General features: G+C 43.4%; 1 protein-coding gene across 6 annotated transcripts in view; it reads left to right on the top strand.

Annotated features, from left to right (window-relative positions):
• The window catches only part of BPGM (bisphosphoglycerate mutase), a 29,338-nt gene extending 17,406 nt beyond the window's left edge, over positions 1-11,932 (top strand). For all 6 annotated transcript variants that reach the window (XM_030263607.4, XM_072923829.1, XM_030263604.4 and 3 more), the window contains 2 exons: positions 667-1,322; positions 8,729-11,932. In XM_030263607.4, the coding sequence (XP_030119467.1) occupies positions 722-1,322; positions 8,729-8,922 (795 nt within the window). In that variant the 5' untranslated portion in view covers positions 667-721 and the 3' untranslated portion in view covers positions 8,923-11,932. The remainder of the gene's footprint in view (positions 1-666; positions 1,323-8,728) is intronic.
• The last annotated feature ends 15,967 nt before the right edge of the window (positions 11,933-27,899 follow it).

Below are 27,899 nucleotides of genomic sequence, written 5' to 3'. Positions count from 1 at the left end.
TGCATCCCAGAGTATCTGTGTTGTCACACTTGAGTGTGGAGGAATAATGGAGGAGGTGGCCTAGGGAAAAACGCAAGCATAGACTGGCATAATTAGCACAACAGGATGGGGCTATGAGGAAATTATGCAGAGTGTGACTGTGTTGACATCTCCATTGAGAAAAGCTGATAAGGTTTTGTACCTTGCCAGTTGCAGTTCTGTGTTCCCACTCTCCAGTTCCTCTGGCTGAGGGCCATAACTGCTGTCTGTTCCTGCATTCCCTCGGAGCAGTGAGGATCTGCATAGCCCTGGTGGGCTCAAGCTACATGTGGCACCTCAGAGTTGCCCAGTGAGGGAGATCTGCTGCTCTGAGAGCCTGTGATACTGAGTGAGGCTCTGTTTAATCACTTGAGGGAAACTGTAGGCTGTAACAGCTTGTACAAATCTGCTCCTAATCAATTGTTTTAGTGGGCTAGTTGCAATAAGCTGGGTGAAGGATGGCGCTTTCCTTCCCACATGAGGTCTCTTGGTTTGGAATTCCTCCCACTCCCAATTGTAATACTCAGCAGACACTTGTTTCTTTGATTGTTTTGATTCTGATAGCTGTTTACTTTTCACTACCATATTGCTACTTGTAATGCATTATCTGTGGGATGTTTCATGTGTCTATCTCATGTCCTTGTCCAGATGTATCGCTATTAGATGCCAGACCTGCTGCCCTCTGTGCTAAGCTGCAACCAAAATGGCAAAGTATAGGCTCGTTCTCCTAAGACACGGGGAAGGAGCCTGGACCAAGGAGAATCGCTTCTGCAGCTGGGTGGACCAGAAGCTGAGCAGTGATGGGATAAAGGAAGCTCAGAACTGTGGCAAACACCTCAAAGCGCTGGGCTTCGAGTTTGACCTCGTCTTCACCTCTGTGCTGAGCCGCTCCATCCAGACTGCCTGGCTGATCCTGGAGGAGATGGGCCAGGAGTGGGTCCCCATTCAGAGCTCCTGGAGGCTGAATGAGCGTCACTATGGAGCGCTGATCGGGCTCAACAGAGCAGAGATGGCTCTGAATCATGGAGAGGAGCAAGTGAAAATCTGGAGGAGAAGCTACGATGTTACCCCGCCTCCCATCTCTGAATCTCACCCCTACTACGCAGAGATCTACAATGACCGCCGCTACAAATGCAGTGACGTCTCTCAGGAGAATCTCCCGAAGGCTGAAAGTCTCAAAGATGTGCTTGATAGACTCCTTCCCTACTGGAATGAAAAGATAGTGCCAGAACTGAAAAGTGGCAAAATGATTCTTATCTCTGCTCATGGCAACAGCAGCAGGGCATTGCTGAAGCATGTGGAAGGTAAGGACCTTCATTTTAGCCTTCCCCTCTCCTCTTTACTCAGCTTTATATCTTGTTCTGTAGTGTATATTGCTTACCTGGGCAAGGTAAGAATGTCTGTGGTCTCCAAAGAGGAAGTAGAAAGTTGGTCAAGGAAGCAAACTGGGAGATGTGGAAAGGGGAGAGAATTGGTTAGGTTAGTGTAGTTAAGGAAAGGGCCAGATGCTTTCATTTTATTTCTCATTGTTAATTTAAAACTGCTGTATTCAAACAAAATCTCTGCTTGGTTTAGATAGACAAAAACTCTGCAGGCTCACATTATTTTTGGATTTTTTCAGCTGCTTTGTCAGGTTTGTGATAATCATCTCTTAATTAAAAAAACATTGCTGTAACACAGCAGAATTAAAGTGCTTGGCTTGGGATGTGAAAGATGTTCCTGTTACTTCAATGGGTCACCCTGATAATTTAACTTAAAAGTTATGTAACAGAGTTCTGCAGAGAATAGGCACTTGCTAGAGCTTGTGCAAATATTGCACTATATCCCAATATAGAAAATGCATCCCAAGAAAAAGCCAAATTGGTGGCTTAGCATAAGATTGTTTATTTACCAAAGAATGGTTTCTTTTGGGAAATAGCTTTTACAGGCCATCTAGTCCAGTCCCTGTGCAATGAGCAGGGACATTTTCAACTAGATCAGGTTGTTAATAGTCCTGTTCAGCCTGGCCTTGAATGTTTCCAGGAATGGGATATCTCCTGCTTCTTTGGGCAACACGTTCCAGTGTTATACCAGCCTCATCACAGAAATTTTCTTCTGTATATCTAGTCTGAAAGTATCTTCTTTTAGTTTAAAACCATTATCCCTTGTTCTGTTGCAACAGGCCCTGCTAAAAGGTCTGTTTCCATCTTTCTTAGAGGCCCTCTGGAACCTTCTTTTCCCCAAGCTGAGCAGCTCCAACTCAGTCTTTCCTCACAGGCTCCATGTGATGTGCTCCATCCCTATGTTTTTGTGGCCCTCCTCTGGTCCTGCTCCAGCAAGTCTTACCTGGGCTGAAAATCCCGGAACTGGTCTTGAAAATAACTTATTTGGGACTTTATAGTAAAAAATATCCGAAAAGGATTGTTAGATTCTTCCCTTCCTTCCTCTTTCATCTCCTGGCTTCTAGGCCATCCTAAACTATATTAATTTCTTTGTGGGTAGAGCAGAATTCAGCGATTATATATGTGTGAATGCCGCCTACTATAGTTGTAGTTACAAATATGCACAGACTGGATTGTGTCCACTCAGGGTGTTTTTTTTTTTAGTTATAAAGTCCTCTGTTCTGTGGCTCTGCCTGCTGATTATTTTTGCATTTAGCCATGCTGGAACAGTCAGGATATCAGGAGTCTGAAGCCTGTGAAATGAGCAGGTACAAATGGATTCTGGAACTAGAGAGGCTGTGAATCCTGGGGTGCAGATCACTGCTGGATGAAGGAGGAAGAGCTGGTTGAGTCAGTTCCATGATGTGGTCAGAGTGGTCATCCACACTGTGTGAAATGATAAAGGAAAAGGGGAAGAGGGATCTGCAGCTATGGTGACTCCCCTGCCTCCCAAGAACTGATTCAGCTCCATGAAACCATGCTGGCCAAGACCTTTGGGGATGAAATGGTGACAACTGAAAGTAGGTTCCAGCAGAGATCCTGGGCCACCTTCTGTGCAGGCCTGCTACAGGGGCTGGCAGCCTCAGGGGCTGGGGAGGGTTGCTTTGGAGTTAGCTGCACTGAGATCAGGGAGGAGCAGTACTGCAGAACTTTTCTTTGGGACAATTGCTAACTCTGTGTAGCTCTTCCAGGACTGCCCATACTCTAGGTGTAGTAAAGCTGTCCTTTGTCTTGCAGTATGCCTTCCAGCATATCCTTGCACAGGGAAATGGGAGCAATCCTTGGCAGAGGATCTGGTTCTGTTGACCAGGGACCATTTGGGGACTACCCCAGCTCCCACACAGGAGCTACTGGCAGGTACCTGCTTTGCTCCCCTACCCTTTATGTGGTGGAGAACGGATTTCTGAAGAGGTGGCCTGAAGGGTAGCATGGACAGACCTTTGAGACCCCTGGTGTTACAATCTGCCTTTATTTTGTTTTTGCTTTTTTTTTCCCTTCTGTCTAAATCTAGCTGGATCTAAGAGATGCCTTGTCTGCATTGCTGACTGGCTCTCCCTTTCTCTGTTGGAAGGTTGTGAATTGCTCTGGAACCTTGCTAGAGTTGGGCCTGATTCAACAGTGCTTAAACTTTGCCAGTCTCCTGTATTTATAACACCCACTGTGAGATGGGCTGTGTTTTTGTGGATTTTTCTTTTTTGTAAGCTTAGTGTGTCCAGCACTTGAATGGAGTTTTTTAAGCCCCTCCAGCTTAGCTGGAACCTTTTTTTTTTTTTTTTTTGGGCATTTTGAAAACTGGGTTCCAAATGCCTCAGGCAGCAATCTTTCTTGTATGGCTGCTTGGATGTCTTAGTCATGGTGTTAACTTGATCTTGGAAGATGTAGATCAAACTTTAAATGGCAGGAAATATAAATGTTTTCATTCAGTTGGATCTGATGAAACAGTTCTAATTGTTTTAGTGACAATTTGAAGTTTTTTCCTAAAATACTATGGAATATCTCTTGAAGTTACTATTTCAAGGAGGTATTTTCTTGAAACAGGACTGCAATTCTTGGAATCTGTGTTTTCCTTGTTCTGAGTAATTAGTAAAGACTGGAAATGTAGTTCTGCTTTCTACTTGCATGCAATCATTGGAGCAACAGTATCATGCTCAAAAGGCTTTGGTTGTGGGTTAGGATTTTATTCTTGTTTTCTCATTGCACAAAGTGGACCTCATTAAAGTGTATGAAATATCTGTAGAATCTGTCATGCTAAATAAGTATCCTGGATCTATTTGCAGATGTTTTTTCTCAATTCTTTGGGGGAGGATAGTTTTCTCTTTATCTAACAACCAGTGCTTTGTATTGAACCCTCTTGACAGTGTCCCTTTATGAAGATATTAGTGTAATATTTGTGATCACCTTGCCCCATTTATGTTGAAGTGCAGATTGGAGACCAAGTCAAATGGACTGATTTACCAGATGAAGGATTGGTGGTCTGTCTCAACTTCTCTTTCTTCCCAGCCATTTAACCCTGGGCACTGGTGTCAAGTACCTCAAGACAGGGGTTTGTGGAATGCCTGATTCTAGAATTTCCAAAAGTATTCCGACATGCTGGAGCTGCACATTGTGACACCTGGTGTGGATTGTGTGTTGAGGGCTTCTTAATAAGATTATTTTGCTGCCTAGCCTTCTTAAGGAAATACTGCTTATGTGAGTGTGGTGTTGAGAGTGCAGTTGCAGGAAACAACTCGAGATGTAACAACTCAGTTGTCTTGAAATGAGATGGTCTGGCTCTCCCTGTCATTTCCCCCAGTCTTTGCTCAGTGCTTCTGCTGCTTATTTCTTGTGATCTTGCTGGGCCTTATTGCAAATTACCTTGGCCTGTGTTTTGGCCACTGCTAAGCAGTGCTCCCACAGCATCAGGAATGTCTCTCCAACATTGTCCCCAGATAGGTTGGGGTTGGGCAAGCTCTTGGGAGGGGATGTAGCCAGGAGAGCTGACCCAAACTGACCAAAGGGATATTCCTTAGCCCTTATGAGGTCTGCTCAGCAGTAAAAGCTAAGAGAAAGGAGGGAAGGGCATTTCTGATGACATGGAAGCAATAGCTCTGCACACTGAAGCCCTGATTAGTGGCAAGTGATTAGATTGCCTGCTGATGGGAAGTAGAAAATAAATCCTTTGTTTTCTTTTGCTTCTGTGCTTGGCCTCTACTTGTGCTTTAGTAAACTGCCTTTATCTTGACTCACAAGTTATTTTTGCATCTTTTCTCCCAACCCATTGTGCTGAGGTGGGGGAGTGATAGAGCAGCTTGGGGGGCACTTGGTGTCCAGCTGAGGCCAACCCACCATAGTTTTCTTTTTTGGTAGCCCCCTACTACTAAAGCCTAGCTGTGCAAACCTAATACAGACATAAAGTTTTGGCAGACATGAGTGAAACAAATGTAAATTATATACTACAACCATGATTGTAGCCCACCCATCTTTCTTACCTTAAAATTTACACAGCAAGGTAATATTCTGTCCAGATCAAAAGCCAGATTATAACACTGTGCTTATTTCCCTCTTCTGTCAGCCTTCAGGGAGGGCAGAAAGTTGATCTGAATATTTACCTTACTAGGCTAAAGCTTTAGTGTTTCCCTTAAGCATAAGGGGAGCTATGACCTGCTTTAGAACTCGATTACAAAGCACCAGTATTAAACAAGCTTTTGTGGCTGAATTTATGCATCTGATCTTTTATTGGATGAATCATCTGGCCTCGAGTGCAGCTGACATGCAGAGAGAAGGCCTGTTGTTATTCTCAATAGCTGTTGTAGGTTTGGGGTTCCTCTAACCATAAGAATAGGAGGGAGGAACTTGGTAAGAACTTGGTAAGAGGTGAGAGGGACGGGGAAGCTGAACCAGCCTCTCTGAAAGGGCTGTAGGTGCTTAAAATCAGTGGGGTTTGACTCTGTAGGGCTTTGTAAGGTCCAAAGATTTCAAACCACTCCATGGGCTACCACATGAAGGTGAATTCTTAAGCTTGCCTGGAGATATTTCCAACTTGTGTGTTTGGTTACCCAGTTTGGTTAAACAGAGGATAAATGAGCTGGGGAGGAATTTTAAATGTGATTTTGAAAGGTCTCTTTTATAGTAAGTGCTATACCAAGTTACTGTAGCATTCCTGTACCTTACTGCTTCCTGCTGTGCAGGTGAGGAGCAGTGTTCTCAGGACAGAGCATGGGAGATGGCCACTTGAGGAGTGCAGTTGCCTGGTCAACATTTTATCTGGGCTCCTCGGGAAGTCATCCTGAGTACTTCACTAATGCCTGTGGATTCTCACAACTGTAAGTAGGTAGGACCTGGGTTTTAAACCCTCTTGGGTAAAAGCTGCTTCCAGCAGCAAGGTATTTCAGCAGTGCTGAGACCCAGGCTTTGGTATTAAACTGGAGGGAAGCACGTTGCTTCTTCAATGGTCTTATTTACCATTGCACCTTGGAGTCAGCAGTTGAGATCATGCCCTGCTTTCACCCTTCTTCCCTGTGCCCTAGGCTGGGTTGTGACTCAGGCCAGCTCGGATGGAGCTCAGGAAAAGGTCAGCTGGTTCTAGTTACAGCACATGGAGTAACTGGATAGCAGTTAGCTCACACTGCAGCCATTGCTGCTGCAGGGTGTGATCCCTTTGCTGTCCTCCTGGCCTGCTGGCTGGGGAGTGTTCTGTCGTGAGCTCTCCTGCAACTGAAGAGCTTGTGTGACCAGCCTGCTCAGCTTCTTGCTTCCTGGAGAACAGAAATGCTATATACAGCAACAGGACACTGTTGTTTCTTTAGGATTTTCATCTGACTTCAGCTTGCATTTCCAGATTTCTGGCTGTGGGGCAGCACTTCTGTATGAGGAAAACTCCTGAGGAGAAAACCATCATGCTTGCTGCTGTGTGTTTATCCTAGACTGCACTGTTTTGCTTTGTAAATCAATACTAGTTGACATTGTGGTCGCTTTGTGTTCTGTAAAAACAGTAAAATGCATTTCTGAATCCATGTAGTTACAGCTAGTTTTGTTTAATCCATCTCTAGAGGAAACTTTTAAATATCACGTCTCCTGACCACATTATGTGGTTTGCCTAAACTCTCCTGCATGACTTCATCTGCTCTGTGTGTATATGAATGGTTTAGTCTGGGAGACCAAACTTAGGAGGTGGTCAGAACTCTTCCTAGACAGGGATTCTCTGGGAATATACATGGTGATGTGGGTGTTGTTAAAATCTAATGCTTAAGAATCTTTGAAATAAGAGCTCAGGCAGCTTGGCTGCTTGTTTTGCAAACAAAGTCCTTGAGAACAGTGCTTGTGCCTAGTGAATGGATGCAGTATTTTTCCCATACATTTCTGTGCCATTTTTAAATTTTAGGTGTTCTTTGAGTTTTTTTCCCTGTAGGTTTGATTCTGTGGCCTACACCAGGTGAGTTATTTGTCCCTTGTATGCAAGAATTGCTTCAGCTCTCTGAGTGTGCCTTGTTTCAATGCTCAATATGTAACAAGGTGTAAGTTCTTTGCCGAGGCTTGTTTCTGGTGCTCCATGCCCTTCTGAAACTTAGGACCCACCCAAGTGCTGAGCATGAAGCAAGAATAGGTCACTGCAAAAATTGGGTGCTGGTATAGTCTCTGGGCAGGGACATATCATCCTCACCTCATGAACAGTTCTGTTTTTTCTGGCGCTGAGTTGCTTTACTCCTGTGTTTTCCTATTAATGTGATAGCTCTGCTTTTCTACATAATGTGAAAATCTCTGGTAAATTTACACCCATGTGTTCTGAGGACCATCTGTTTTGTCAGCTGCTCCAGGAGGATGTTTGCTTGGTGCACCTTGGTCTAGTTCATATGGTGTCATCACTTCAGAAGCTTGGTTGTGTGCGTTTTCTGAGTGAATTACTCAAAGCTGCCCTGCCACACAATAGCAGGCTGCTGCTGGGACCTCAGTGCTTCTAAAAAGTGGGGGGTGGGGGGAAGGAAATCTTGACATTCCCAATGATACTAGCTTTCTTTAGCCTGATTTTTTTTTTGTTTTTGAGGGATTGAGATGAGATCACAGAATATTTTAATTACACGTCTGCATAACATTAATATTGTTTCCAGGTACACATTCCTTTAGTTAAATGGAAAAAAGAAGAATGCTCCAAGCTGTACAAGTTGACTTTCTGCCTCCTTTTTCTTCCCCTCATTTGAAAGTGGTAATGAATATCTTGTATGTAGGAAGTCTGAGAACAGTACTGTGGACCCTGCTGTAAACTTGCTTGTGAGAAATCAGACATGTCCGAAGAGTGAGTCTCACACAAGTAGAATTAAATACTCATTTTTGTGACAGTTGGTGTGATAAGAGTTGTCCAAAAAAAATAAGAGAAAAACTAACCTTGTTGTCCTGCCTCTTTAAAGAGTACTGGCTGTGTAGCAGAGGTTGTTTCACGTTGGAGTAGCACGTGTGGGCTCCCATCTTTTGTGATGTGTGAGTTGGGAAATTATGGAGAAGAACCTATTGTACTCCATGTCCTGTTTTAAAGGAACAGTGTAGTCTCCAGGGCAATCTCTTCCTGTTTATTTCACACGTGTAGGCTGAAAAAGTGAAGGAACTGTCTTCACCTTGATGGGAATTCTCTCCTTCAGCTATTCCTAAAGGACTTGCCAAGCTGTGGCCTATCTGGGAGGTGACCCTTGAGTGGCTGGTGATGTTGATGGAGGCTGGAACGTGTCCTTGACTGTTTTAAGACTAGGTAACCTCAGAAAAAAAGGCAGTAGGCAATGAGGAACCTGAAAGTGTAACTCTGTTTTGTTTTTTTTTGGCAGGCATCTCTGATGAGGACATCATCAATGTCACCCTCCCCACTGGTGTGCCCATACTTCTTGAACTTGATGAGAACTTGCACCCTCTGGGCCCTCACCAGTTTCTGGGTGATCAAGAAGCTATCCAAGCTGCCATCAAAAAAGTGGAAGATCAAGGGAAAGTAAAATCTGCTGAGAAGTTAAATCCCAGTGTCTAACACAGCTGTGTTCAGTGTGGTAGTAAGTGATGATGTGTGTATGACTGCTAGATTGCACTGTGTGAATGTCTCAATTTCAAGCACTAAATAATTGGAAGGGACAATTGTTGAGTCTCAGGTTGGTAGTTTAACCCTCTGCCTTTTCAAAAACTGGAATTTACATTGCAGCTTGAGGTTTTCAATACTGGAAAAGGAAGAGATGATTCAGGTAATGGAAACTTGCAGGGCAGTCTGCCCCAGATCCACCACTGAGGATGGCCCTGTAGAGAAATAAAGGGATGTGTTATTGGTGTCTACCAACAATCAGTTGTGGTCTGTTAAGGAGAAAAGCACCAGCTTACTGGACTAACTTAAGTCCAGGATGTAATAGGCACTAAAACTGTCACTGATAAAATGGAACCAGATAACAGTGTTACCAACTATGATTTTTCTGTGCCACAGTAGCTGTGTCAATTTGTTCTCAGTGGATTTCCTTCAGTCTTTTAGAACACCTTCAGCTGGACAGCTCTCTGTGTTATTTTGAGTCTTCTGTGGCCAGTTCATGGTCCAGAGAATTTTGTAAAGGTGTTCTGACTATTAAAGTTATCATAGTTATCTTTTTTTACACTGTGTTGGGTTTTTAAGGAATCCAGATGGAATCCCTTTTCCTCCACCATCTTTGCAAAGCCTAGTGTCACTGCATTTTGCTGGCTTGCAGTAATAGGATTTAAGTCAGACTTTAGTTCACAAAAGAAGCACAAGCTTTTCTGCTCAATGTTTAAGTTATCGTGTAGCTCCTAGTGAGGGACCTGAATACCTCTGAAACACTTTGGTAATGTGTACTAGAGGTTTCATCACCCCTTAGTCAAGTTGATAAATAATCCCTGCTCACCTCAGCAAAAGTGACATACAAAATACCCCTCTAAGCTTTCCTGAGTTGCAAAGGTATCTTGATAAATGTGTTCCACTGTAACATAACTGTGGCATTATCTGTATCAAATTCTCTGAAGGGCTGGGAGAGATGCATGCAGCATGTCAGAAGTGTTGCTGGGTGCAGCTCATTCAGCCATCCTGCTGGTAAGGAAAGCTATTCTGCCATGCCTGAAAGAGTTCTCCTGTAAACTCTCCTCACAATCATAGCTTGGTTCCTGCTGAGTGTGGCCTTGCTGCTGTTTGGCACTGGATTTGAGCAGTTCACCCCGTGGTTGGATGCAGGTGTGGCAGCCTGGTGTTCTCTTTATGTACGCGAGCACCAGGGTAATTCCACTTTTGAAGACTTGCTCTTAATCTTACCTGCAAATATGAAACTGCTAGAAAGTTTATATCTGACCCATTTTCTCAACACATGAGCATCTGATTCTGACCTTGGATATCAACATGGGTGGGACTTGTGTGTGTGCTGCTTGAGCTGAATATGTTCTCAGCATGGCCCAGCTACAAATCTCAATTTTGATGGGAATTTCCTTGATATGAGTATAAAACTTTAAAATCCTAGAGGAGCTGCTGCTTTGCAGTGAGCAGCTCTGTAGCTTGCTTTTGTGAGGATGTTTTTTTTTCCTTTGAAGAGATCAGTGTGACAGTGTGGTGTGCCTCTGAGAGTCTTGCTGACGTGTGGAGCAAGACTTTGCAAGTCTGATGCCAGCTCACATTAGAGTAGCACATATTCCATAAAAGACTTCTTGCTAGAAGGTAGTTTCTCATGCATGAATGGTGCTTGGGCTTATCTTTGGTTTTGTTTTTGTAGCCCTTGCAGTAGGAACAAAGTTACATGTTTCTCGGTTAAACATAAAGCTGGTAGGTTTCCTGTTTCTTTGTACAAGAGACATATTTCAGAGTTTTTTGGTTGTTTTGGTTTTTTTCCTCTGAAATGCTAATAGCAGTTTCTCTGCTACTTGATTTGATACTGACTTAGTTTCTGGGGTTTTGGTTTCTGTGCTTAGAGTGACTCTGAATCTTAGTTGATAGTTTACAAGCTAGTGTTAGATTGCTGATCAGCAAACGTTCACCTGTGAAAAACCTGAGAAGGGTCACTGGCACTAGAGTGAGTAAATTCTTCCCCAAACATTAAATACATGTGTGAAGCTTAATATCAAATAAACATTATTGTTGGCTTGTAATCAAGACTAGCAGAGCCACCTGTTGCCAGTGGGAACTGTGTGCATCCAGGTGTGTGAGCACACAGGCCACGTCCACATCCCTTTGGCATTGTGGAATTGTAATGTAGAACTTCTTCAGGATGTGACATGCAGCTGCAATATCCTTGGAAATGAACCCAGCTGAACTGGGAGACAGGCTCTCTCCTCCTCTTAGAATCCATGATCTATTCTGTGGGTGGAGAGGGGAATGGAAAGGTAGATGAGGGAATTTAGGGAGCATTAATTGCAGCTGAATGGGTGAAATTGACTGAAGTCATCCTTTGACTCATGGACAGGAAGAAGAAAACACCAGTGTGATGTTTGCAGGAGGTGCTGTTCCTACAGTGCTTCTTGAGATGTGAACAGTGACAGTGCTCTGGGAAGTTTGGCTTAGTTTGCTTGGATTGTGGCTCCAAAGTGAGGACAGGATTTTATGTGCACATCTGGCAGCAATAACACCTCACAAAAGTATCAAATGGAACCAACTGGGGATTTAATTCTGCTCTTTAGGGTTATTTTAATGCCTTGCAAGTCCGAGTAACCTTTTATTTAAAATCCTGATTCATAAGCTATGTCTATTGGAGAACAGACACCAAGTTCCAAGGTGTCAGACAAGATCTTCAGGCATAGCTATATCAGAGGGAGAAATGAGAATCTTGCTTTAGAGTTCAGTGGTTGGGAAACATTTTTCCCTATGTTTGAGTGTGCCTCAAGGTCCTATAAGGTAAATGGTGTTTTTACAGTGAACCTAATGGATGTGGTTGATTTGGTTTGTTTTATACATTTTTAACATGTGGTTCAGTAGCAGTAATAGCTCTAGATCCTCTTGAAAACCTTTGTAAATATGGTGGAGTTGGCAGATTCTTTATAACTCAATAAATTCACCTGAAATAGAATTCATTTTGGCTTCAGTCCTTTTTTTTTTCTTTTTTCTTCTACTCCTATCCCCTTTGTTTCCTTTTCAGGGCTGATAAGTAAATAAAACTGACCTTCAGGATTCCGAAACTTCTCAAACAGTTTATCACACATCACGCAGTCATTTGGTTAAAATAATGCTGGAGCTAACACTTCGTTGTGTTTACATGTAAAGAAGCTGTGTTGGAGGGAATACATATCCCTTCAAAACTTTGGGGGCATTTACTTAGGAACAAGGAAATTTACTTCCAGAAGAGTGGATCTAAACAAATGCTTACTGATTTCCATGCTTGCTTTTCCTTTTTATAAGAAGCATTACTTTTTATAATGTTGGATTGTTTAAAGCTGTGACTTTTGGAGACAAAGCCAACCCCTTCACTCTCCACTTTATGCCAAGCAGAGTTAGAGCTCCAATGACAAGCACATGGAACTGCAAGCCTGTTGACCTTCACACAGAAAGCCTTGGATGCTGGGGTAATGGGAGGCAGTATAAAAGTCCTAAGAAAAGTTAGACATTCAGATAAACATAAGGAAGACACAGCTGTGGGGCTTAAAAATAAAAGCATACTAAAGAAACAGACTTTTTAAAACTTGGTCCTGTGATTGTCTTGAGGTTGAGTGGGGAATGGAACAGACCTGTCTGAACCATTTGTGTACTGATGCTTATAATTTTGCTTATAATAATGTGGCACTGCTGCCAACCAGTTCAAAATTCTATTGGTATTTTATGGTGTATTCCCTCCCTTTCCCCCAGTCACTTTTTGTACTTTGCTATAGTAACACCTCACATTGTTCAGAGCCATGTCCACTGTTTCCTGTGTTGGGAAAAGGCCACCTGAAGACCAGCTTGGTTTCAGTCTGCCATACTTTTGTGCCAAGGACTTTGCTATGAACCTGCTCTGCACAGCCTGAAGAAAGACTGACTCTACCTAGTCACATTTTCAAAATTTCAACTTTGCTTTTCTTCTCAGTGGAGAGTGCTCTTTCTCAAAGTTCACAATAAATGACACTTGCCTTGTCTGTCTTCTCTGCTGGCCTCAGCCTTAAATTCCTATGGGCAGGAGAGGAAGCTGATGTGACAACTGCTGCTCAAGGAAGCTCAGAGCTGTGGTGGGGACTGACTAATAATTCAAATAGAGGGTGCAGAAGGGTTTGGGATCTCTTTGACAGCTGTGCTGAACAGGTGTTGCTGCCTCTTCCTTGTGTTACGGTGGCCAGAGGCTCTGGGTGTGGGTGAATACAAGAGGGAACTTCAGTTTAGCACAGAGAGCAGGGTGGCTGTGACATGGCACTGCCTCATTCCTTCTTACTCAGCAGCCAGGCTTTCTTGGGGCTATTCCAGCAGAATTTAGCAGCTAGGTTGTGTCCCCATGCTGCAAAAAAATAAAAACAACAACCAAACAAAAAAAAAAAGGAGCAGGGGAAGAGGCTCCCTGTCCTTGCTCTTCCCATTATGCTGATAGAGCAGGGGAGGGCAGCAGATACCAGACTAAGGCTGTAGCTGGGCTGTGATGTCCCTCCCAGTGCAATGAAATGGCCTGGAGATGACTTCTGTTGGCTCTTTGGCCCACAGCTCAGCTGGAGATGGCAATGTAGATGATCCCTGTGGGTCCCTTCCAGCTCAGATTATTCTGTGCTTGTTGCTGTGCTGCTGCCATTACTCTTACCAGACTTCAGAAAACAGTTGTGGCCCTAATGGGACCCCTGGCACTACAAATGCTGTATCTGCAAGCATTATTTCCTCACTAACAGAACCATGTTCTTCCTCAGGTCTGTCCAGCTCCCCCTCAGCACAAGAGGTGGTCTGGTGCTTGCATGAAAGCATGAAATTTGGGAAAAGAAATTCTCTCTCCCAGGAAAGCAGCGTGAATCCAGAGACAGCAGATGCTTACATTTGTGCTGCTGTTGGCCTCAGAGGAGCCAGCACCACTTTGCTGCCATCTTCCAGGTTGGTCATGCCTGCCCACGAGGAGCAAATGGCACAACTGAATCCGCTCATGGAGCACCCTGATGCTGCCAAGCTGTTCAGTGCCAGTGCCTGTTTCTTTCAGTAAAAGCCTTTTTTTTCCTGCTTGTTCCTGGTGATTATCTAGCAGAAGAGCTGGCAAGTAGGAATGTGCATGTGCTACTTCACTAACCTTGCTGAGTGATTAACTCTCCAGTGCATCCTTCTTTCCTGACAGGCACTTCTAGGCTCTCAGTAACTACTGTGATTAAAGCTGAGCTAGACCTCTAAGAGCTGTGGTTCTTCAACTGCTCCTGAGCTGCAGGTAGTTTTTTTCCAGACTCTATGGAAGGCAGTGATACTGGCTGTGCTAGGAGTGGGAAAGCAGGCATAAAGATCCCTGAGTATCCCTGAAGGCAAAGCAATTGCAGAAATTGCAGCTGCAGATGGACTTGTAGAAAAGCAAGTGGACAACAGGTGGAGCAAGTGCATTGTGGTGAAGTATGCGCAGGAAACCGGGTGGATTTTACACTCCTGTGTGCACATGGGGACAGGGAGGTGTCATCAACCTCTCCTGAGAGGCAGCACGTTTTATCTCACAGCCAGAAATGCCCTGTGGTGTAACAAGTGGTGTGAGGGTGAGTTGATTCTGCTGGGGAATAAGTTGCATTCATCATGCAGGGTTGCTTGTGCAGATTAGTCCTACTTTAGTCTAACATCAGCAGCTTCACCAGACCAATCAGTGCTGCATGAGAAAATGTGCTCAGCAGTAAGCAAATGTCAGATCAAAAAGAACATGAATTGGAAGGCGCCTTGGATTTCAGGGATCTGATTTCAGATACTCTTGTAATAATTTTTTCCAAGGGCTCTCTTCTCTCTCCCTGTCAGAATCTGTGGAAATTTATAAGCATTTTGCATGCGTGCTGTCCAATTGAGCTTTGAGAAAAACAGTTCAGACCCCCCTTAAACATTGTCATATCTTGAAATATGTGGTCTGATGTGAGTTATCCAAGTAGAGTGAGTCTGTAGGTGTAGCTGATAGAAAATTACTCCTGCAAAGTAAATTCTCGTTCTTGTTCTGCAACCTTCCCTAACACATTAGTTTGAAAAGTCCTTGTTAATGATGCAAAGCTCATGAGCTTTGTTTTTGCACTTGGTGTATATTTCAACTCATATCTCTAAAGGAGTTTTCTGAGTAACATACACATTTCAGTTTCATGAGATGTGGGAACAGTATGTAATTTTTGTTGGACAATAGTGAAACAGAATAAACTTTCCCAGACCTCATTTTCTCAGGTGAAAGCTTTAGGAGACCCTACAGAAATGAAAAGTACTTTGTTTCAATACTGGAAATCTTATATTCTGTGCTTTCCCTTCTGTGTGGTTGACTTGAGTGTTTTCCAGGGCCAGAAATACCTCATTTTAACTAGCACTAATACTTTATATCCTAATGTCCTCTAATTCCTTATTTGCTTCTCTGTCCTTCCCTTCTGATACCTTACAACTCAAATTCCACAGGAGCTGGGATTTTGGTCCTTTTTTCTTAGCTTGGAAAGCATGAGTCAGATTTGGTCAGAATCCACCAGCAATACTGACATCTTTGTTCAGAACAAAGAAAAAAAAAAAAATGAACACTGGCAAGTGCCAAAATGGTTTCCATAGAAAGCTGCTGTCTGCACAAAGGAAACAAATGCCGGTGGCTAAAAACTCTCGTGGTCCTTTGTGTTTGTTTGGGGGCAAGAGTTATCACTTGGCTCTGGGTGATACCTTTGGCTACTGTGTTTCTCACATCTTCTCAGGTTTGTGGATTTTTCCTCTGTCCCCTGATGTGGCCCTGCCCTAAAGTTCTCCATCCAACCACAAAGTACCCTCCAGGTGCTCCCACACAGCCTTCTTGCATGACACTTTCCTCCATGGTGTGTCCTGCCAGCTTCAGGCTGCTTATCAGAGGTGCTTAGATGGGGGGAGACAGGGTCAAAGGAAAAGGTTTGAGAGGGAGATACATCTGAAAAAGCCTGAGAACTGCTGTGCTGAGGTATGGATTTCCAGCTGGATCACATTTTATATTTTACAGTCCTGTCTGCATTCCAACGATGCACAGGGGAAAATGAGGATTTTTATATTTCAGCTGGAAAAAGCCACCCACGTGAGAGAAACACTGAGTGACCTGTTTTCCTCTCAATAATTTTGATCTGCTTGTTCTGTTCCCTCTGTTCCTGCAGTGAAGCTCTCTCCCACCACGATGCCCAGCAGTTTTCCATAGCTGACAGTGGTGGAACTTGTTTCCCAGCAGGATCTGATGGAGGCAGTAGGAGGGCTCTGTGGCCCCAGGGGCTCTTGCAGTGTGTTGTGCATGGACTCAGCGGTGCTACGTGACAAATGACTTTTTACTGCTGTGGCTGGCCAAGGACCAGTGTGTGCCTCCACCACTGCTGCTGAGATCTGTGGTTGTTCATCACCTCATGGATCAGGTCTTTTGTTAATGATACCCCTCCAAAAAAGCATCATACTTAACAGGTTAATTCCTCCAGTGTCCAAGGGTGGCGTGCCAGGAATGAAGAAGAATTGGTTGAGTTAACAAATGGAAAAATCAATTACAGAAATATTAGGGGTGCTGTATTAGATATGCCTGTACTCCCCAAAGGATCATCTAAAGGCTGTCAAAACACTGGGCAATCTGTTTTCCAGTTTTATGTAGCTTTGACTTGGTATTCATGGAGATGAGAAAAAAGGCTCCACAAAGCCTGGTTGTTTGGTCTCGTTTCAGAAGGTGCTTAATAGGTTTGCCTCCTATGTCCCTGTTTTTGAGTGTTATGCACAATAATTTCCACTGAACTCAGCATTTCTGTAAAAGCAGGTCACTTGAAGAGCTGTCTCAACTGGATGCAGATTGTGACCATGTGATTGTGTCCAGCTCTGAGACAGCACAGTGCCTTTGGCATGCAGGTCCAGCTGCTGGACAAGTGTTCAGCCATCGTGTGTTCAACGTGACAACGGTGACCACAGAACTCCTGACTGAAAACACAATACTGAATTTAGCTCTTTACACTCTCCTTTTGCTGTGTTCACCTTGATTCTTACAACCTGGGATCTTGATCCTTGTTTTCATTGCAGTAAATTGTGGAGGTCCTGCTCTGCAGAGGGAGAGGGTCAGACTCCCCACGAGCTCCTTTTCCCCCTGGATGCAGAAATAAAGATCAGGCTTTGAAATGCAACCTTTGTATCTTGTCAGCGTATTTCTTGCAAGATTCCTGGGAGGGCCCTTAACGACAGCAGCCTCCATGGGCAGACAGGAAGAGGGCTAGACATTGCAAAGCATGAATAATCCTGAATTCTAGCCTGGTCATCAACCTAATGGAGCTCTGAGTAATAAAAGGAGGTTTCTGGGAGAGCTTGAGATTTCTACCTTACCTTCTATTTACAACAGCTTTGTAAATAAACAGCTTTTTGCATTTTATCTTTGCAATGTACTTAAAAGATCCATTAGTTTTTAAATTGGAGTTTCCCTGTCTCTTCATTCATGCTACAAGAACTGTAATAAGCATTTATTATGTAAAAACTGTAGAGAGACTAGAAGTCTTCAGTGTCAATTTACTGCTTTGGTAGAACCATGCCATAGGTATCTGTGCAAGAGTTCATTTATGCAAGTAAATCAATGTCAAAAACAGTCTGGCCACTTCCAGCTCTGCAAAAGGCAAGAAGATCATTCTCACAAGTCCTTGTAGTGCTGTTGCAATTGGCCAGGAAGTTTTTCAAGTTCAATTTAAACAACCATGATGCCAAGTTTGAAGTGGAGGAAGAGTTCCTGCCTTTTTTGATAAAGCACTTCAAGGCATGTTCCTGATAACACTGTTTTCTTTACCAAGGAGGTCTGATGGGGCAGGCTTTACCTCACCTCCTTGGACATGTCTGCAGTATAAATATCCCCGCTTGAACAAGGCTCTCCCTTGGCTCCTTTTGTTGATAAGAAGGACTAGCAGTCCTTTTTAGGATGTGAATCACCAGACCTATCTATTTTAGACATTTAATTTAGATGAGATTAATAGTGGCCTCCCTCTATTTTCTTCTCTCCAGTGACTCAGGGAGCTCCAGTGTGACTAGATCTGATTTAGGACGTGTTTTACAGAAGCCTCTATCTGCACAGAGGCATCACCATGGCTGATTAGATTGGTTTCTGAGCTGCAGAGTTGATTTTGGTGGGTGATACATGTAGCATGCAAAAAAAACCTCATGGATGGTTACATTTATACCTTTTTTAATCATTTGTCCCAAAGCTGGAATTTGCTGTCCATAAAGATGACCCAGCAAACGTGGTGTTGTGTATGACTTCAGCTTCTTTTCCATCCTGTTTAGGCTTTTCCAGCATGCCTTGCAGTGCCCTGTGCTGCCCAAAACCACCCTGAGGGGATGTCTGCAGACTGATGTCTTTGCTCCTCAGCTGCAGCACAGGCAAATCCAGTGTCCAAAGCCATCCTGGGGATGTGACCCTGCTCATGGATCTGGGCTGTGATTGCACAAACGAGGAGGATTTCATCAGGTCAGTGCAGTGTGACTCAGGGGAGAAACACACCCACATCTTTTCTTACAAAGTCAAATGCTTCACAGAACTTTGCTTTTCATTTTCTGTAGGCTCCAGCAGGTCCTGCTGGGGAGACAGGTCAAGGTGGAGGGAGCTCTTTTCTCTCATTATTGGAGTGTTAAATGTTTTGCAGAATTCTGGTGTTGAAAGCTGCAATCTGAACAGCTGAGAAAAAGTTCAGACCTGCATACTTAGCTTCCAGAAAATGCCCACATGAATTTCTCTGATTGAAGTGGAGCAACCACAAGGGAAATTCTCAGGATAGACAATTTCAAATTCTAAACAGAAATGTAACAGGAAATTAAAATAAAAAAGAAAGACCTATGACCAATATCCATAAAGAACCATTTGACCAGTGTCTAGATTTCAGCTTTGTAACAAATCTAGGCAAGCCACCAAGAAATATGCATTGGTTATGCTTTCCCAGTTATGTTTCTCCAGCTCAAACCACTTGAAGTAAATAAAACAGCCTCAGGAAATTAGTGTATTACGGTTCTCATTGATGCAATTGTAACTGTAAAACATATTTTACAGTATTAATGTCAGCATCCAGTCATTACTTTGCAGTCAGTTTAATTGGAAGCATCTGATAATGAAGAGCTCAGTCCTGACCCCAGTGATCCTTTCAGGACTTCTGCCTTTGCACAACTGATTCTGCCCGTGTCTGTGCTTGCTGTATGTAACCAACAGGTAAGAGAGATTTCAGCTAATGAAGCTCCAGTCTCCCTGACAGCAATTCTCAATTGTCTCTTTGTTTTTGGGAGACAGTGGAGACAGCACAGGAAGGACACTGACCTGTTGGAGCAAGCCCTGAAGGGGCCACCAAATGATCAGAGGGATGGAGCACCTCTCCTATGGGGAAAGGCTGAGACAAAATTGGGATTGTGCAGCTTGGAGAAGAGAAGGCTCCAGGGTTACCCCCTTGTAGCTTTGCAGTTATCTGATGGGAGCCTAAAAGAAACATGGAGAGAGACTCCCAGGCCATGTAGTGACAGGAAAAGGGGGAATGGCTTCAAGCTGAAAGAGAACAGCTTCAGATTGGACATTTGGAAGAAATTCTTTGCTGTCAGGGTGGTGAGGCCCTGGAACACAGAGCTGTGGATGCCCTGGGCAGGCTGGATGGGGCTTTAGCACCCTGGTGTAGAGGAAGGTGCCTCTGACCATGGCAGGGGCTGGATGGATGTTCTGGAAGGTTCCTTCCGCTGAGGACCATGCAGGGGCATGGGGTGCAGCTGCTGTAGGTCGAGCTCTGGGTGGGAGCCCAGGACAAGAGGTTTTGTTTCCTAAACTTCCAAGCCAAACCAATCTGTGATTCTATGACTTATGCAGGGGCTTGGGAGCTTAGGGTAATTAGGAGCAACTTGGAATGGACACATGCAGGAATGGAGGGGGCTTCAAAGTATCAAAATATATCAGGGACATGGGCAAGCTGCACAACCAACAACCCCATTTTCCACATAAAATAGGGCAAAATAGTAGTAGGTAGAGATAAAAATGTATTTCCTGAAAGACCATACATAAGATAATGAATACATGTACCTCTTCCCTGTGCAGGACCATAAAGGCAGCACAAAGCTTGACAGTGAGAACCCAAGCAAACCTGAGTCAGAGACCTCAGTCTCTCTATGTGCACAGATATTTATTGGGATAAAAGAGATCATGCAGCAGTTTAGTATTTCAGAAGACAAAAGTGTTTTTTTCTTTTATTTTTTTTTTCCTCCACAGATTTAAAAAAATGAAATGAGAAAACACAACTTTGGGGTATAAATATTTTGTTTATAAAAGCTGGAAATTATTTTGGGAAGGGTTTTTCTTTTTTTTCAGAATTCTTTTAAAATAGAAAATAGTTTAAGCAAACAGGAAAAAACTCGGTTTTAAGTCTGTGCTTCTTTGTCCAACAGGAAAATATTTTGTGAGGACACAAAGATGGAGGGGAAAAAAAGCCATTGTAATCTGCTACAAAAATACTTGGCATTTTAAGAACATTTTAATGCCTTTGTTTGCATCTTGCTCTGCCTCTTATTTGTTGTAATTTTGCCTTCTCAAGATGCAATATTATTTATCCAGGCATTTTGTGAAATACGTCATGCTCTGAAAGGAAGGTGGCAAAAAGGACAGCTCCTGTCCCAAGACAGCATTCCTGGGGGAAAATCACTGTGCTGCAGCTCTCTGGAAGGCAGAGAAATATGTTACAGAGGAATTTCATCCCACTAGGAATGTTTGCTGTGAGTTGTCTTTTCCTCAGAAGTACAGCACAGACGTCATCTCACCAAATGATTGTTCTCACATCAATAATTTCCCGTGTTGGGAAACAGCAAATCTCTGTGTAAAACTGCAGCTCCCTAAAGGCTGAAAGTTCAGGATGGGACTGGGTTATGGAGTGGAATAAGTTGGGGAGAAAGGGGACTTTTTCTCCTCATATTGCACCAAAGACTCATTCTAATCTTGGTTAGTAAACACTGGGGAGAAATGATCCTTGTTGTATGATTTGTTGTTAACATGAGACAGTTTCTGTAGGACTTTGTAACTTTCTGTGCCTGTATGTTGGATTTCTGTTTGTCCTGTCATTTCCTCTGGTGGCAGACACAGGCAGCACAAGTTGGCAACAGGGCTGATAATTAAGTTGGCCAAACATTAAAAAAAAAAAAAAAATTCCTTAGACTTGTCTACATCCTATTTTATTTTGTTAATATTTTTGTTGAACTTCATTCCTAGAGAATGGTGGTGTTATTGTCCACACCAGAAGCTTTTCTCAGAATAGAGTATCAAATGCCAGATCACAAAGGACTTGCTGAATCTGCAATTAGGAAATAATCAGGTTTTGCCACTGTAAGGTCTCAGGAAGGAGGAGGAGAGGAATGCGGTTTGCCTCGAAAATGCAGGGGCTGGCAGGGAGCTGGGGTTAAACTGTGACACTTTGCCACTGGTCTGGGGATGTGGGAAAACAGGAATAACTCTCAGGGGTGGATTTAACTGGAGCTGCCAGACAACCTGCAGAAAATATCACTCCATCAATCAGTACAAGCAGTAGCTCCTACCCCAAGAGATGCTGCAACCCTCCAGGTATTTCTGAACTGATGGAGCTCCCTGCCAGCCCCTCTGTGCTGGTAACAACCAGGAGGAGTTTTAGCAGTGACTGAAAATTGCATTTATTTCAGCAAGGGAGAACCAACAACGGCTACAAGAATCAAATCACCTTCCTGCCATGGGTTTGCAGTAGCTGAGGTGTCCCTGCACCACTAGTAACTCCAACCTGCCCATGGGGGCTGAGCTGGACAAGAGACACCAGCACTGAAAATTCCCATTTCTCCACAAACAAAACCAGCAGGAGCATGGTTTGCCTAGATCTGCCAGCCACAGCATTACTGAGGCTGGGAACCAGGGTGGCAAGAACCTCTGTCAGTTTGAAAACCTTCACCATATCAGGGAATTCGCCCTGATTTTTGAGTGCTGCTCAGCTACTGAAGCAGAGCACGGACATTGCTGGAATAAAAGGCAGGAGCTCTGTGGTTTTCCAAGGTCTGGACATGGAGTTGGGCTGTCCCAGTTCTGAGAGTCCCATTGCAGTACTTTGGCAATACTTTTTACTATCTAGATGCTCTTGCTCCATCTAGTGAGAAAATTTATTGCTCATCCTGGCTTAGCTTTGGCTGTGGAGGAGGCCTGGGGAAAAGGAACATAATTTATGCATTTGACCTATGCAAAGATGGGAATTACCCAGGAAGATTCTAGTTTTGATATTGTTAGAAGAGTAAGAATGACAATGATTTTAGCTTACAGCTGCTCATTGACATATCTATTAAGTTATTAAAAAAAAAAAAAATACTTGAGGGTTTTTTTTAATGAACTTTCCCATGAAAATCTATTTATGTTTATGTTCAGTGGGTGGATTAGCTTGTTATGTAAATTGACTGGGGGGGAGGGCAAAGAGATAAAATGAAAAAAGTTGGTTTAAGGGGTTTAAATGTATCTGTTGCAACCCATCTTTACTGTTCTTGTTCAGCAGCCAAAACACATTCCTCTTTTATACCAGAAGGAACACAAGGGCACCAGCTCACAGATCTTTGGTGCAATAAAGCTGTCTCTGAAGCCTGTGTGAGGGGCTGTGTCCTGCTGGGCACTGAAGAGGGAAGAGCAGGGGCAGGGTGAGGAGCACAGAGATGCTCAGGATCCTCTCTGGTGCCTGCCAAACCCTTGGTGAGCTCCGAGGGGTCAGGATTTGCCCATTCCTTCTTCTGCCCTGCCTTGCCAGACACATTTCATGTAATATTCCCCCTTTCCTTTGCCCTTTCTCTTTTGAAAAGACATTCATTCAAACCATGAGTGGAAAGCAGAGAGAACAGGTAAAAAAAAAAAAAAAAAAAAGAGACCATGACATTTCTTGCTGTGACTTGCACAGTAAGTGTCATTTTCTTTGGGTAGAAGTTTCCTGATTTTATTTGAAAACTCCTGTTATTACTTCTGAGTTTGTTTAGGCTCATGCAATAGATATATATACCATATATTAAAAAGTATATATATGCATACAAGCTGAAGACACAGGGCTGTCATGTTGAAAGGGATTTTTGGCTTCTTAAGTGAAAACAATTTCTTAGTTTAAAAAAAAGATCTAATAAAGAATGTTCAGTTCCTCCACCAAAAACAAACAAACAAACAAAAACCCAACCAAACAAAACCACCAAACCGAAAAAAACAACAAAACCAAACCTAAAAATATATTAGTATTATTTTATGCTTGTTAAAGGTCAAAGTTATACAGGGCTTACAGAGACTATCTCAGTGCTATTGCATGGCCTTGGCTGCCTTCCTGGTCCAGCATTAAATGCCAGAGTAACTGTGAGCAACTCCTGCACCCATCTGATGCACTGGTTCCCTCTGTACAGTGCTCTGCTCTTAAATGCCCCTGGTATAATTCTTTTTGCATGGTACCATTTTCATGTCTTCTGGCTGTCATCTTCAACGCTATCATCAAAAATCCACACCTGACCCAATGAGCAGAATAACGTTTGCAGGTAAAGTTACAACAAACATCAAAAACTGGCCTAGGGGAAATCAGAATCTGCTTTCCTGAGCTAAGGAACACATACAGAAAGGCAGAGGGAAAGGATGCAGAGGGAGAAAAGTTCTGGATTGATTAGAAATTGTAACAATTTGACAAACCAATATTATTTTTCCTCTAGGGCAATGCTAAATGCATTCAAAGGGCAAAAGGCAGCATAAAACAAAGTGACTGCTGAGTTTTTGACACCATGGAGGAGGAATGGATGTGCTTTGGTGAAAGACAGCAAAGAGAAGCCTTGAAGCCAAAATATCTGACCTTGGAGCCCCCTGATGAAGTTCAAGAGTTGGTGGGTGCCCTGTGGAAGATCTGTGCTGGTCTTAACCACTGCTGCCCCTGGTAGGGTCTTGAAATATTGCTGTGGGGTTTAGACAAAGGTAAAGACACAATGTATTAAGGAAATGGGACAACAGGACTGGACTGAGAACTGCTTTTAAAAGACCAAAAACTGCCCTGGAAGTGTTGTGTTTAAGGAATTAGTTTACCTACCAGATAACCAGGCATTTCCTGTCATGAGCACAAGCAAAGGCTTTTAGCTGTGCCTGGGAAAATGTGGTTGAATTGAAGAAGCTCAAGTGATTCCTTGACAGAAGTAATGAGGAAGATGGATTACAAGGAAAGGATAGTGAATTTATAGAGTTCCTGTGGAGAAGAAAGCAAGATGTTACAGTGGGGTGGCAGCTACTGAGCAGACCTTTGGGGTGGCTAATGCATGTAATTTATCAAAGGCAAAAGAGACTGTCGAGCTTTTTAAAGCATACCACAGTTTCCTGAGTACAAATGAACCAGCCATCTGATTAGTTTTTCAGATGTCTGGTTCTTTGGAAGTTTCATGTTGGAGGACATTCACTTCCCTTGAACTGGTTTGTGAGTGCTGACTGGAGTCCTGCCATGGGGGGATGGGAAAAGGGACAGGGACAAAGGTTCCTCTGGTGACAAAATTTCTGAGGGCAGCTTTTCATGGACCACAGTTCCATCTTTAATCTCTTGTGAGACACCCAGTCTCCTAGCTATAAGAAGCTCGTGATCCACGTTGCCTGGGGGATCACTGCCATTGAGTCTGCCAACACTTGTGTTTCCTCTGGGAGACTCCCAGCAGGGCTGTCCTGCTTTCCCTGGAATGCAATCACAGCCCAGATTGGCCAGAGCAAATCGATTTTTGGTAGAACCCAGTTCAGACTGTGCTTTAAACAACAACAACAAAAACAACAACAACAACAACAACAACAACCCAAACCCCCAGATACTTTGCTTTTGGTTTTTAGCACCCTTGACATCTATTTTAGGAAAAAAAAAAATAATTTATATATAAAGACATTTCCACAAAAGTTCAAGGGCATTTTATGGAGTTCAATACACTCTGTAGTTGAAAGGCAAAAGGTGCATTTAATTAAGATGGTGTATCTTACATAGGATATGAGTTGGCACCCAAGAGCATCCCCTTGCACCCTTTGCTTGTGATCCAGCTGGGATCCAGCCTGAGCACCAGGTCTAGTCTGAGCCTGATCCATGCAAGTCTTCATCCCTGTCTCAAGTCCCAGCTGGGGCTTGGCTTTTAAGCTTCAGAACATACAAGGGATGGGCTGATGTCTCTGCACTGTTTCTAAAGTCCTAAACTTGATTATGCATTTTTATTCAAATGTTCCTCTTTCAAAGACTCAACAGTGCAATTCCACACAGTGCCTTTGGATGCACTACAGAAGTACAAATGATATTGGCAGCCCACTGCTGTTATTTTTGCAGTTTATTTTAATTAGTAATCAAATGTAATTTTTCAACTCTGTGTTTTTTATTCCACGTCTTTAATGTCTTCCAGATCCACTCCAGGTTCACTAGACTGGGTGGTAGCTAAGTCTTAATTTTGATCCAGAGGAAACTGCCATGCCCATATTGAGCATTCCTTATTTGCTTACTTTTGCTCTTTTATTTTTAGCCACATTTTGTACTGCATTTCTTTCTCGCTCTGTATTTAAACATTATTTTAGACTTTTCATTATTATGTGGCATTGATTCTTGGCACCGAGGTTAAAGTCTGGAACTGAACAAACCATGAAATTACTGCCTCAGCACAACCACTTGAAAGTCTCTATTATGTACTTGGCACTGTATTTGTCAAGCCTCTGCTCACCATTTGTGTAGCATCCTACATAATGAATTCCTCCACCTGGGAAGAGGGAGGAAAAAGAGGCTTGAGAACACCAGTCACTCATCATTTACCTGGTCCAGGATTTGCCTACTGAGCCCCGACATGAAAAGTGTTCAAAGATTTTCCTTGTAAGTCAAACACTATAAGCAAACCCCTCTTCTTTTTTGTATGTTCTGCACCAACCAGTCCCCCACCAAGAAATCTGCTTTACCAGGAGGAAATGCAGCAGTAATGGCTGCTGATGCTTTGCTCAGGTGTGAGTTTCCCTCAGCAATGCCCAAGATGGACAAAGTTCTGGGTTGGTGACTGATATTCCACGCACAGAAATACCATGGCTTTGTAATCCCATTCTTTGCATCTTTTTGAGAAGCTGGAAAAAAGGAGAGAAAGTCTCTTTGCATAGGAAAGAGAGGTTCTTCAGTTTCCTGGTTACACTCTGTGCTGCAGGAGAACAGTCAATCAAAGCTGTGATATTCCTGCTTGGAGGGGTGTTACATAGAACTTGGAAAAGCCTCTTAAGATCATCAAATCCAACTGTAAATCTGCCACTGCCAGGCCCACCACTAAGCCACATCCCTAAGTGCCACATCTACACGCCCACTAAATCCCTCCAGGGATGGGGCTTTGTGGCAAGCACATTTCTCTCCCTCTCAGGATTTTTCATAGAGGTGCACAGAGAGAAATGAAAGAGAAAACAATTTCAATTTCTGCTCCTTGTTCTTCCCATGTGGAATGTGTTTGGAGAATTGTTTCCCTGGGGTGATTGCTTGATTGGATTCTGGTGAGGATTGTTTGAGCCTGATGGCCACTCCAACCCACCTGTGGCTGAACTAGAGAGAGGGTCATGAGTTGTGTTAATTAGAGTCAGAGAAAGTAGTATGTGGTTTTAGTATCCTCCTTTTATATAGTATATTAATGTATTTTAGCATAGTTATAATAAAGAAATCATTCAGCCTTCTGAACTGGAGTCAGACATCGTCATTTCTTCCCATTGGGTTTGCCTGCATTTACAATAGGGCTTGAGCCACTTCTCTGGTCAGGCTGTTCCAGTGCTTGCCAAGCCTTTCAGTGGGGGAATTTTCCCCAGTGTGCCACAAGCAGAGGTGTCTCTCAGCACAGCATTTCTGCCATTCCCACTGCCCTTTTGCCATTCCTTCCCAGCAGTGGCACATGCCTGTGGAGCAGCCGAGGGGCTGCAGGTGCCAGGATGGAAAACCCGAGGGATAACACCATGTGCTGAGCCAACAGGGACCATTTCTAACCCTGAAAATCTCCATCAGCCTCATGGGATCATGTGGCTTCATCCCTCCTCTGCAAAGGGGATGCCAGCAGGGTGATGACAACTTTGGGTTGTCCCTTCTCAAGGCCTGGTGGCACAGCAGACCCCAGCCCTCACTGACCCTCCTCTGGAAGTGTTCTTGGCCAGGAGCAGAGCGAGGAGAGGGAGAAGCCAGGCTGGCACAGCAGGCAGCTGGCAGCAAGGAGGCTTCATGTTCCCAGAGAACTGCATTTTTCTTGATGTTAAATTAATATACAATGGAGCGTTATGGATGTTCCTTCTACATCTTAGCCACATTTAGAGGACTTCAGTTGTTAATGCCAAGTATAATAAAAATGTTTTCTAATCTAGATGGAGTTCTCCCTGACATATTATGTTTCAGTGTCTTTTTAAACTTCCAGCACTTCTCTTTCCGTTAAGATTCATGTGTGTCTTGGCTTTCATAGTCCCTATCCCTTTTTAGGGCTTTCTTTAGCTGGTTGCAAAGTGCATTTTGACTTTTTTGCTCTTCCTTTGTTAACATGTTTATTTATTTACAGACAAACAGTGAGGGAGTGCCTGGGGAGGATCTCTGCTTCTTCCTTTTGGTTTAATTTTCTGTCCATCATTTCGTATCACCCTCCCCTTTCTGTGTTGTGGAAACCTGTCAGAATCTCTGGGCTGATGACAGCACTGCCTGACTCATGCCAGGTTCCCCGGTCCTGTGTCCTTTCCCTCTGATCCTTTGCAAAACAATAACTTGAGCCCTGCAGGTTATTGGATGTGCAGGGTCCTAAAAAGCAGCAGGTGAATCCATGCAAAATAGAGATTTTTCCCTAAAATCCAAGCCACAGCTGGGTAGACACTTACTTTTGCCAAAAGCACCAAAGCAGCAAAACCAGAGAATTATAAAGGGGATAACAATAAAATCTGGGTTCTCCACATCTTTGTGGAGCATTAT

The sequence above is a fragment of the Taeniopygia guttata genome, chromosome 1A (assembly GCF_048771995.1).
Source record: "Taeniopygia guttata chromosome 1A, bTaeGut7.mat, whole genome shotgun sequence".
NCBI lineage: Eukaryota > Metazoa > Chordata > Aves > Passeriformes > Estrildidae > Taeniopygia > Taeniopygia guttata.
This window is presented reverse-complemented; position numbering and strand designations above follow the sequence as displayed.